Source organism: Dama dama, chromosome X (assembly GCF_033118175.1).
Source record: "Dama dama isolate Ldn47 chromosome X, ASM3311817v1, whole genome shotgun sequence".
Lineage (NCBI taxonomy): Eukaryota > Metazoa > Chordata > Mammalia > Artiodactyla > Cervidae > Dama > Dama dama.
This window is the reverse complement of record NC_083714.1, coordinates 100988636-101000634: the sequence shown is the minus strand read 5'-3', so window position 1 is coordinate 101000634 and position 11999 is coordinate 100988636. Positions and strand designations below refer to the sequence as shown.

At 49.5% G+C, this 11999-nt stretch overlaps 1 protein-coding gene and 1 pseudogene across 2 annotated transcripts in view; one reads left to right on the top strand and one right to left on the bottom strand.

Moving 5' to 3' along the window:
• Positions 1-5493: 5493 nt before the first annotated feature.
• LOC133052050 (small ribosomal subunit protein uS2-like) lies at positions 5494-6308 on the bottom strand (annotated as a pseudogene).
• Positions 6309-7778: 1470 nt separating this feature from the next.
• Positions 7779-11999, top strand: part of IQSEC2 (IQ motif and Sec7 domain ArfGEF 2) — a 76750-nt gene continuing 72529 nt past the window's right edge. For both annotated transcript variants that reach the window (XM_061138000.1, XM_061138003.1), the window contains exon 1: positions 7779-8494. In XM_061138000.1, coding sequence (XP_060993983.1) covers positions 7788-8494 — 707 coding nt within the window. In that variant the 5' untranslated portion in view covers positions 7779-7787. The remainder of the gene's footprint in view (positions 8495-11999) is intronic.

The following is an 11999-nucleotide window of genomic DNA, read 5'->3' as shown; positions in this document are numbered from 1 at the left end:
ACTAGAAATCTGAAATGGGACTTCTTCATAGAGTGCAGGGCCATGCTCTCTACGAAGGGTGGAGGGAATAATCCTTCCATGCCTCTTCTAGCTTCTGGTGGTTGCCAGCAATCCTTTGTGTTCCCTAGCGTGGAGACTCCAAGCTCTACCCTCATCTTCACATGATATTCTGTGTGTGTGTATCAACGTCCAAATTTCCCTCTTCTTTTAAGGACACCGGTCATTAGATGGAGTGAAAGTGAAAGTCGCTCAGTTCAGTTCAGTTCAGTTGAGCCGCTCAGTCGTGTCCGACTCTTTGCGACCCCGTGAATCGCAGCACGCCAGGCCTCCCTGTCCATCATCAACTCCCGGAGTTTCCTCAAACTCATGCCCATCGAGTCGATGATGCCATCCGGCCATCTCATCCTCTGTCGTCCCCTTCTCCTCCTGCCCCCAATCCCTCCCAGCATCAGGGTCTTTTCCAATGAGTCAACTCTTCGCATGAGGTGGCCAAAGTACTGGAGTTTCAGCTTCAGTATCAGTCCTTCCAAAGAACACCCAGGACTGATCTCCTTTAGAATGGACTGGTTGGATCTCCTTGCAGTCCAAGGGACTCTCAAGAGTCTTCTCCAACACCACAGTTCAAAAGCATCAATTTTTCGGCACTCAGCTTTTTTCACAGTCCAAATCTCACATCCATACATGGCCACTGGAGAAACCATAGCCTTGACCAGACGGACCTTTGTTGGCAAAGTAATGTCTCTGCTTTTTAATGTGCTGTCTAGGTTAGTCATAACTTTCCTTCCAATTAGTAAGCATCTTTTAATTTCATGGCTGCAGTCACCATCTGCAGTGACTTTGGAGCCCAAAAAAATAAAGTCTGACACTGTTTCCACGGTCTCCCCATTTGCCATGAAGTGATGGGACCAGATGCCATGATCTTAGTTTTCTGAATGTTGAATTTTAAGCCAACTCTTTCACTCTCCTCTTTCACTTTCATCAAGAGGCTTTTCAGTTCCTCTTCACTCTCTGCCATAAGGGTGGTGTCATCTGCATATCTGAGGTTATTGATATTCCTCCCAGCAATCTTGATTCCAGCTTGTGCTTCTTCCAGCCCAGCGTTTCTCATGATGTACTCTGCAGATAAGTTAAATAAGCAGGGTGACAATATACAGCCTTGACGTACTCCTTTTCCTATTTGGAACCAGCCTGTTGTTCCATGTCCAGTTCTAACTGTTGCTTCCTGACCTGCATACAGGTTTCTCAAGAGGCAGGTCAGGTGGTCTGGTATTCCCATCTCTTAAGAATTTTCCACAGTTTATTGTGATCCACACAGTTGAAGGCTTTGGCATAGTCAATAAAGCAGAAATAGATGTTTTTCTGGAACTCTCTTGCTTTTTCAATGATCCAGCAGATATTGGCAATTTGATCTCTGGTTCCTCTGCCTTTTCTAAAACCAGCTTGAACATCTGGAAGTTCACGGTTCACATATTGCTGAAGCCTGGCTTGGAGAATTTTGAGCATTACTTTACTAGCATGTGAGATGAGTGCAATTGTGCGGCAGTTTGAGCATTCTTTGGGATTGCCTTTCTTAGGGACCAGAATGAAAACTGACCTTTTCCAGTCCTGTGGCCACTGCTGAGTTTTCCAAATTTGCTCACATATTGAGTGCAGCACTTTCACAGCATCATCTTTCAAGATTTGAAATAGCTCAACTAGAATTCCATCACATCCACTAGCTTTGTTCATAGTGATGCTTTCTAAGGCCCACTTGACTTCACATTCCAGAATGTCTGGCTCTAGGTGAGTGATCACATCATTGTGATTATTTGGCTTGTGAAGATCTTTTTTATATAGTTCTTCTGTGTATTATTGCCACCTTTTCTTAATATCTTCTGCTTCTGTTAGGTCCATACCATTTCTGTCCTTTATCGAACCCATCTTTGCCTGAAATGTTCCCTTGATATCTCTAATTTTCTTGAAGAGATCTCTAGTCTTTCCCATTCTGTTGTTTTCCTCTATTTCTTTGCATCGATCACTGATGAAGTCTTTCTTATCTCTCCTGGCTATTCTTTGGAACTCTGCATTCAAATGGGAATATCTTTCCTTTTCTCCTTTGCTTTTCGCTTCTCTTCTTTTCACAGCTATTTGTAAGGCCTCCTCAGACAACCATTTTGCCTTTTTGCATTTGTTTTCCATGGGGATGGTCTTGATCCCTGTCTCCTGTACAATGTCACGAACCTCCGTCCATAGTTCACCAGGCTCTCTATCAGATCTAGTCCCTTAAATCTATTACTTCCCATAAGGGATTTGATTTAGGTCATACCTGAATGGTCGCTCAGTCATGTCTAACTCTTCAACCCCATGGACTGTATTCCGTGGAATTCTCCAGGCCAGAATACTGGAGTGGGTGGCCTTTCCCTTCTCCAGGGGATCTTCCTAACCCATTAGAGAAGACCCATGCCAATAGAATATGACTTTACCTTAAGTACATCTGCAAAGATCCGAATTTCCAAAAAATATCACATTCACAGGGTGGACATCAAGTTTGGGGGGATACTATTCAACTTAGTACACCATCTGACATGCTCTATGTATTCTAGTTCTTTATTGTCTCTCTCCCCCAGTACAATGTCAGCTCTGAGGTTAGGAACTGTCATCTATTTGGTTCTTTGCTATATCCTCAGTGTCTAGAATACTGCTTGACACATAGACAATAAATATTTTGTGACTGAAACTTTGTACCCATCTGCCTGCTGCCTCACAATCTGAATGAGAGAAACAGGGACAGGAAACAGGAACATAGGACAGGAATACTCTGTAAATACTCTGTAAATATTTGCTGGAAATAGAAGTATTTGATACCTGTATTAATTTAACTCTTATGGAGCACCTATTTTGTACAAGGTATTAAGGAAAGATACAGAGATGTGAAAAAGAAACATCTGAGCTTCCTGGCTATGCTTCTGTGTGACCCTGGGCGAGTCATTCAACCTCTGGGTTTCACTTTCCCCATCCATGACATGGAGGTAATAACATCATCCACCTCACAGGATTATCATGCAGATTGAGTTCGTGCATGTAGAGTACTTAGCACAGGGCCTGCCACATGGTAAGCACCATAGATGTGTTGTTTTTTTTTAACTGTAGCTGCTGTTATATGCTAGACTCTGTGCAAAGTGTTTTTAAAAAGCAGTTTTTATCAAGATACAATTCACATACCATAAGATTCTCCCTTTTATTTAATTTTTTTTTAAGATTCTCCCTTTTAAAATGTACAGTTCAATGGTTTTGAATTAACAGGATTGTGCAACCATCACCACCATCTAATTTTAGAAAATTTTCATTCTCCCTCCCCAAAACCCCATAGCAGTCACTTCTCTTTTCCCAACCCATGCCCTTGCCCCTAACAACCATTACTCTACTCTCTGTCTCTATGGATTTGCCTGTTCTGGAATTTTATCTAAATGGAATCATGCAATATGTGGACTTTTGTGTCTCTTTTAGCATAATTTAGCATAATGTTTTCAAGGTTCATCCATGTTTTAGCATGTATTAGTACTTCATCCCTCCTTTAAAAATTGAAGTATAGTTGATTTACAATATTATATAAGTTTCAGGTGTACAATATAGTGATTCACAATTTTTAAAGGTTAGCCTCAATTTATAGTTATTGTAAAAATTGGCTATATTCCCTGTGCCGTACAATATATCCTTATAGCTTATTTATTCTTAAAAAACTTTATTTTGTATTGGGAGTATAGCCAATCAGGAGAAGGCAATGGCATCCCACTCCAGTACTCTTGCCTGGAAAATCCCATGGACAGAGGAGCCTGGTAGGCTGCAGTCCTTGAGGTCGCTGAGTTGGACACGACTGAGCGATTTCACTTTCACTTTTCACTTTCATGCATTGGAGAAGGAAATGGCAACCCACTCCAGTGTTCTTGCCTGGAGAATCCCAGGGACGGGGTAGCCTGGTGGGCTGCCGTCTATGGGGTCACACAGAGTCGGACACGACTGAAGTGACTTAGCAGCAGCAGCATAGCCAATCAACAATGTTATGATAGTTTCGGGTTGTTGACAAAGCGACTCAGCCATGGGGGAGAATGTGTATCCATTCTCCCCCAAATTCCTCTCCCTTTCAGACTGCCACATGACATTCAGAAGAGTTCCCTGTGCTATACAGTAGGTCCTTGTTGGTTATCCATTTTTAACTATTGGCTTACTTATTTTATAGACAGTAGTTCTCCCTACCCCTCTATTGTCTCTCTCCCCTTCCCTCTCCCCACTGGTAACCACTGATTTGTTTTCTATAATTGTAAGTCTGTTTCTGTTTGGTCATACTCATTAGTTTGTTTTATTTTTTACATTCCACATATAAATGATATCATACAGTATTTGTCTTTCACTGTCTGACTTATTTCACTTAGCATAATACCCTCCAAGTCCATCCATATTGTTTTAAATGGCAAAATTTCGTTCTTTTTATGGATGCACAGTATTCCATCTTGTACATATACCACATCTTCTTTATCCATTCCTCTGTTAATATTGGCGTGCATATATCTTTTTGAAGTAATGTTTTCATTTTCTTTGGATATATACCTAGGAGTAGAATTGCTGGCTCATATGGCAATTCTATTTTTAGTTTTTTGTGAGGAAACTCCATACTGCTTTCCACAATGGCTGAACCAATTTACATTCCTACCAACAGTGTACTAGGGTTCCCCTTTCTTCACATCCTCATCAACATTTGTTATTTGTGGTCTTTTGATGATAGACATTCTGGCAGATGTGAGGTGATATCTCACTGTGGTTTTGATTTGCATTTCTCTGATAATTAGTAATGTTGAGCATCTTTTCATGGGCCTGTTGGCCATCTGTACATCTTCTTTGGGAAAAAGTCTATTCAGGTCTTCTGCCCATTTTAAAAATCAGGTTGTTCTTTTTATATATAGGGAGAGAGTTGGATGAGCTGTTTATATATTTTGGAACTCCAATCATTTTTATGGCTGAATAATATTCCTCCATGTGGATATACCACATTTTGTTTACCCATTCATCAACAGATGAACATTTAATTGTTTTCACTTTTGGGCTATTATGAATAATGTTCCTATGATCATTCATGTACAAGTTTTCATGTAAACATGTTTTCATTTCCCTTGGGTATATTCCTGGGAGTGGATTCCTGGGTCATATGGTAATCCTATATTTAATAATTTGAGAAACTTCCAAATGGTTTTCCAAAGCAACCACACCATTTTACATTTCCAGCAGTAACGACTGAGTGTTCCAATTGTTTTACATGCTCAACCAACACTACTCCCTGTCTGTCCTTTTTATTTCAGTTATCATAGTGGATGTGAAGTGGTAACTGTATATGTGTGTTTTAAGAAACTGATGTTTATTTTTCAACAGCTTTATTTCCGTTTTCTGTTCAAGAGCCTGTGGAGAACAGCTTAATACTACCCAATGGTGGCTCTTACCAATTCACTGGCCTGAGCATTGGGATCAGTCTTCAGTGGTGGGTTGAGTGCTCCGATCTTTGGCAGAGAACTGCTCAATAGGTGCAGAGAGCACCAACATGCTTTCAGTCCAGCCTGTGACCTCAGGTTGAGTAGCAGTAAACTCAGGAACTAGAGCAGTCCATTCGGTCTGAAATTCCTTCTTGGTCACAGCCTTTCCATCAGTGACCTATTTATTCTTTTCGATCTCTACAGGGTCTCTGTAGAAACAGAGATCAGGCATGACATCCCGTGAGTGCTCATGGAAGATGGTGTCACGTATGCATTGTACTTCCCAGGACAGTATTCACATCAGACCCACGGAGTGGGCTCCATTGTTGTTGCCTGGGGTGGCAATGTCCACCTGGAGCAGAGGAGAATCTGTGTCTTGCAGAGCAATGGCAGGCAGCTTAACATAAGATGCCTCTGTGAGAGGCTGGTGGTCAGCTATGGGATCAGTGACCACTGGAAGTTATGGCTTATGGAAGGCTGCCTGGATTTCATTAACAAAAGATTCCAGGAGTGAAGGAGCCAGCCACAGGAGTGGCTCCAGTGGCAGCAGCAAACTTCAGTCCAGCTTGGTGGCCAGTATTCCTGGAGGATGTGACACTGACATCAGCTGGGTTTTCAATGGCACAAGTCACCAGCAGAAACTTCTCTCAGGTTCTCTTCAGATTTATGATGTAGGTGTTATCACCGCATTCTGTAGATGTACGGTTCCATTTGGAAGTCAAGGTTGGTGCCACCTAAGTGGGTTCCTGCTGCAAGGAATTTAAGGATATCCTCCTCCTTCATCAGTAGGGTATCAAGGGCTCTGGACATTGTGAAAGTTTCCTTTTATGTTAGGAAAAAAAGCTCACTGTGGTTTTTATCTCCATTCCCCTGATGGCTAATAATGTTGAGTATCTTTTCATGTGCTTAATGGTCATTTGTATATCTTTGGAGAAGTATCTATTCAAGTACTTTGCCCGTTTAAAAAAATGGGTTGTCTTTTTGCTGTTGAACTGTAAGAGTTCTTTACATATTCAGATATATCATTTGCAAATATTTTCTTTCATTCTCTGCGTTGTCTTTTCTGTGCCAAATGATTTTGCATGCTTTTCCCAAGACCACCCCCTGTGAGGTAGGTGTTACTGAGAGGGAAAAGGAAGTTCAGAGAGATGAAATTTAAATCCAATTCTGTATGTTTGTAAAACTCAAGCTTTCTCTTCTATCCCAGCCTGCTCACAAAGGTGAATGAAGACATGTTTCTGGCTTTAAGGAGCTTGGTCTGGTAGAGGACATGCAACAAGAATAAAAACAAATGGGCTGTAAAACAGAGGTCCACAAGTGTCACAAAAGAAGTGTGGAGGAAGTGAGCACTTCTGGCTGGGGAGATCAGGGCTGGCTTCAATGAGGTGGTGTTTGTCTTGCAGGATGGGTACAATTTCATTGGATGGAGGTGATGGAGTAAATGGAGATGAGCATTTCCAAAGGAGAGTAGAAAATGAGGGCTGAATGAATGAATGGAGCTTTGAGCCTAAGACTAGTTGTGATGGGGAGTCCCAGGGCTTGTTGAGGTGGGAGATCCTGGAGACTGCCCATGATATGGGCTAGAGAGAGGTCTCCAGAGGTAGGAGGTCCAGGGGTTGGATGGGATAGGAACACTGACACTTGGGATTGGCAGACCCAGGGGATGGGGAGTCTGAGGGATTCCTGGACCTGGGGGCTGCCTGGGATGGAGGTTCCTGGAAGGTCTTAGATGAGGATCTTGGGCCTGTTGGAACCGAGGACGTTGGAACGGACTGGGTATGGAGGGCTTCTTTAGGCTGCATTAAGCGAGGACCCTGGGACCGGTGAAAAGGAGAGATCTCCAGCAGCTTGTGATGGGGCTGGCCCGTGGGGCCCTTGGGGCAGGTCCAGCTTCGGGCGCCTGCGGCGGCTGCAGGTGGGACGCGCGGGGGCGGGCCGGGCGCGCGGGGTGGGGGCAGGGGCGGGGGGCGGGCCGGCGGCCGGGGCGGTCCCGCGCGGCCGCGCTGCGCAGTGACTCCGCAGCGGGCGGAGCGCCGCGGGCCGCGTCCTCGGGAGCCGTGGCGGCGGCGGCGGCGGCGGCGGCGGCAGCGGTAGCCTCAGCTCCTGCTCCCCGTGCCGCCGGCCCCAGCGCTGTCTCCCGGGCCCCCCCGGGCCCCCGGGCCCTCGAGCCCGGTGCGCGCCCTCGCGTCCCGCCGGCCCCCTCCCCCGGCTGGGCCCGGGGGAGGGTGGCGCCGTGAGCGAGCTGGGATCGGGCTCTCCTGCCCCTTCCCCTGCCCCTGGGCCGCCAGGATGGAGGCGGGGTCGGGTCCCCCGGGCGGCCCGGGATCCGAGAGCCCCAACCGGGCGGTGGAGTACCTGCTGGAGCTGAACAACATCATCGAGAGCCAGCAGCAGCTGCTGGAGACTCAGCGGCGGCGCATCGAAGAGCTGGAGGGCCAGCTGGACCAGCTCACCCAGGAGAACCGCGATCTGAGGGAGGAGAGCCAGCTGCACCGCGGGGAGCTGCACCGGGACCCCCACGGCGCGCGGGATAGCCCGAGCCGCGAGAGCCAGTACCAGAACCTGCGCGAGACCCAGTTCCACCACCGCGAGCTGCGGGAGAGCCAGTTCCACCAGGCGGCCCGGGACGTGGGCTACCCGAACCGGGACGGCGCCTACCAGAACCGGGAGGCTGTGTATCGGGACAAGGAGCGGGACGCCTCCTACCCACTCCAGGACACTGCTGCTTACTCTGCCCGCGAGCGCGACGTGGCCCAGTGCCACCTGCACCACGAGAACCCAGCCCTGAGTCGCGAGCGTGGCGGGAGGGAGGCTGGGCCGGCGCACCCGGGCCGCGAGAAGGAAGCCGGCTATTCGGCGGCGGTGGGCGTGGGGCCCCGGCCACCGCGCGAGCGGGGCCAGCTGAGCCGCGGCGCATCCAGGAGCTCCAGCCCCGGGGCCGGCGGCGGCCACAGCACCAGTACCAGCACCAGCCCGGCCACAACCCTCCAGAGAAAGTAAGGAACGCGTGTTTGTCTTCCCCGGTTCTTCCCCGCTAGTTCCCTCTTCAACTTGAACGGCTAGTAAAGTAAGAAGCCAGTGCCTGATTCCGTGTCTTCTCCTGTCCCAACCTGTCGGGAAAAGCCGGGCGCCCCCTCAGGCAGCCGATACCCCTTCTCTAGCTTCCCCAGAGTGGGTTGGCCCGATGAGTGCAGGCATCTCTTATTTCTCAAAACCGTGGCCAGTGAGAGCTTGGAGCAGTCGTCACCCCATCCACTTCTTCACCCCCTCCCTGTATCCTTGCCAGAGGATGGCTTTTCATTTCTTTATTTATTCTATTTGGATGTGCCGGTTGGGATATTTATTGTCTGTCACGATGTCAGCTCAGAGCCGCAGGGGAACGAAAGCCCTCCCCCCCCCCACCCCCGGCCGCGACTCCCCCCACCATTCGGGTCTCCTCTGCAGGTCCTGAGCGCAGGCCTGATATTTTCTCCTCTGGCAGCCTCAGCTCCATCCTTTCCCAGAGAGGCAGGTGGGGACCAGAATGGCAGCTAGAGGCTGAGACGTCCCTCTGAGGGGGAACTGCAGCACATCCTGGCCAGGGGAGCAAAGATGGAGGCCCGGCCCTTGGCTAGTTCCTCAAAGACCACCCCCTCTCCACCCTTAAGAAAATCACCACCCAATTGAAGAGCATACCAGCAAGGGAAGTCTACAGATCTTCTCTCTTGTTGGATCAGTGCCAGTGTCTGTGCTGGGGTCTGTGTGTCTGCTTATTTGGGACACCTTGGCAACATCTCTTGGGTTGGTGGGGCATGGGCTGGGTCCATTTCTCCATGCAGATATCATGGTGAGCTGGTTGGGATAAATGTCAAGCTGAAGGAGCCAAGGGTGTGCAGGATCACAGGGCTGCCTTAAAGGCTCCCTGATTTTTCTTCTGCTGGACTGGAAAGAATACTGAACTGGGAGTTAAGAAACCCAGGTTCCCCTTCCAGCTCTGCTGCAGATTGGCTTTGTGACCTTGACTGAGTCCCTTCCTCTCGCAGGGCATCAGTTCCCCCATATCTTTATAAAAGGCAGGATCTGCCTTGAATGCTCTTGAATGGCCCCTCCAACTTAGATTTGATGGTTCTGTGACTAATCCAGCCACCACTACAGACCAAGTCTGAAGTCCTCTAGCAAATGGACAGCTTTCCTCCTCCTCTCACGGCTCAGCTGGTCCTACCATGTGCCACAACCAGCGGAGTGTCTCTTGGAGGCTGGGCTGGGGGTGGGGAAGCCTTCTGCCTCAGGAAATCTGCTGGGAGACAGCTCTCTGCAACTCCCCCGTGGTGAGGCAGCAGGCTGGGGTGCTGGGTTGAGATGGCTGGGCCCCAGGAGCAGCAGCTGCAGCTCAAGGACTCGGCTGGGCTTCACTGCAGTGCACCCTCAGCTGAGGTTTGGTGTGGGCTGCCCCAGAGGGAGATGGGCTCTTCTGCCTGGGGGAGGGGAGGGAGGCTGCTTGGAGCCCATTCCAGGAGGACTGACTGTGTGCAGCTTGGGGCCCCACACTGGAGGGAGGGGCCAGGTCAACCAAGCAAGACCCTTTCAGGAGAGGACCATGGTAGGGTGAGGGCACAGGGAGACTAGATGGGCATTGTGGTCCCTGAGCCTGGCTGCGGAAGACTTCCAGAGTGGTCAAGCCTGTGACAGAGGAAGCAGCCTCGTTATGTGTGCTCCAGGTAGCAGAACCGGGAGCAATGGGAAAATTGGGGATAAATCAGGAAGAACTTTCCAACCTGGTCTGGTGATGCAGTGGACTGCCTCAAGGGGATCGGGAAGGGCTAGAGAAAACATAATTCCTGAACTGGTGGAAAGCCCTGTGAAATGACCAAGGCTTTCCCCAATTCTAGGATTCAGTTCCCCTCCTATTCTCCACCCTGCAGATGTGGGTTTGGAAGCCTGTTTGCTCTTGAGCTCTGGGCTTCTGCCATCTGGGCAGGCTTGCCTCTCGGTCCTTCCCTCTGTGTAGCCTCCAGGCTGTTCGTTGGATTTCACATTTTGTGAAACACATTTGTGTTTGTTGCTTCACATTTCCTAATGGGTTAATAAGGGAATTTTAGATGGTACTTCAAATTTCTCCTAACCATAAATATTTGCACATCCATTATTACCTCTTTTGGTCCTCGCAACAGACCCTGTGCAGTGAGCACTAGCAACTCCATTTTAGAGATGGGGAAACTGAGGCTCCAAAAAATGAAGGGACCTTGCTCAAGGTTACACTGCCAGTTCTTAATAGAACTAGGGCTATAACCCGAGTCCACCTGTCTCCAAGGCCTGTTATTTTTCCACTGGAGCTTTCTGGAGCCTCAAGACCTGACCAGGTCACAAACTGGAAGAGGCCAAGAGAGCCTGAGGTCTCTGGAGGATTTGAGCAGGGGGAGATGGCTCTGGAATGAGTGATGAGAGAGGGAGTTGATGGGGGAGGGCAGAAGGCCTTGTCTCCCTCCTTTCCACTCTCCCTCCCTCTCTCTCGGCCAGGTGTCAGGAGGGCCTGTTGATGCAGTAGCTGTTGTTGTCGCCACAGCTGCTGCAAGCTACTCCCCTGCCAGGCCTCCTCTGGGTTTGTAAGGAGTGGGTGAGAGGCTGCTGCTGGAAGCCAGGGCAGGCAGGGTGGGAGTTGAGCAGCAGAGGCTGCAGCACTGGGGGAGGCTAGGTAGAGCTGGTACAAGCGGGGTGCTCCTGGTCCCCCGGCTCCCTCTGGTGGAGAAAGAGGAGAGAGAGGGGCCTGGGCCCAGCATGGAAGGGCCCCTTGCCCAGGGGCATATTCAGTCCTCCCAGCTACCCTGTGCGTATGTCACCACAACCCACGTTTTCCAGCCAAAGAAACCGAGGGCTCAGAGAAGTGAAGCAACACTCCAGAGGTCAGAGAGCCACGAGGCAGACTCCCAAGCCTGGGAACTTGCCCTCTACTGCAGTTGATAGCAGCTGTTATGTCCACCCCCACCCGTGTCATCCCCCCAGGATCCCCACACCCTCCCGCACTGTCTCTTCTGGACGGGTTCCCAGATGCCAGTCTGCCTTCTGCTGTGCTCTGGGTGTGGCCTTCCTAGTGCAGCATAGCGCATGAGAAGGCCCGACCTCCTTCTGGCCTCTGGGCCTTTGTATGTGAAGTCTTTGCTTGCTTTTGTTTGTCTGTCTGTTCAGCAGCTGCTGATATCCACCATGCTCAGGTCTTTCCCCCTGGAATTGCCACCCTTCCCCCCCCCTCGCCCCCCGTCATGATTAGAGAAGATCTCTGTTTTTGTTGTCCATCATGGCCTGGGCCCCCTTGCCATCCTGGCACCTGGAATGATTTACAGCCGTGCTGGGGGCCACTGCTGAGTCCTCCACGCTGAAGAGAGCTGCATTTCCCACTCTTTTTGCCTGGGTCCAGCTCTGGCTTTGCCGTGGGCAGTGGTGGGCTGAAGCCTGTTTGGTGGTAACTCTCCATCCTCTGCCCCCCCCCCCACCCTGCCCACCTAGCAAGCTGGCTTGCACTAGGGG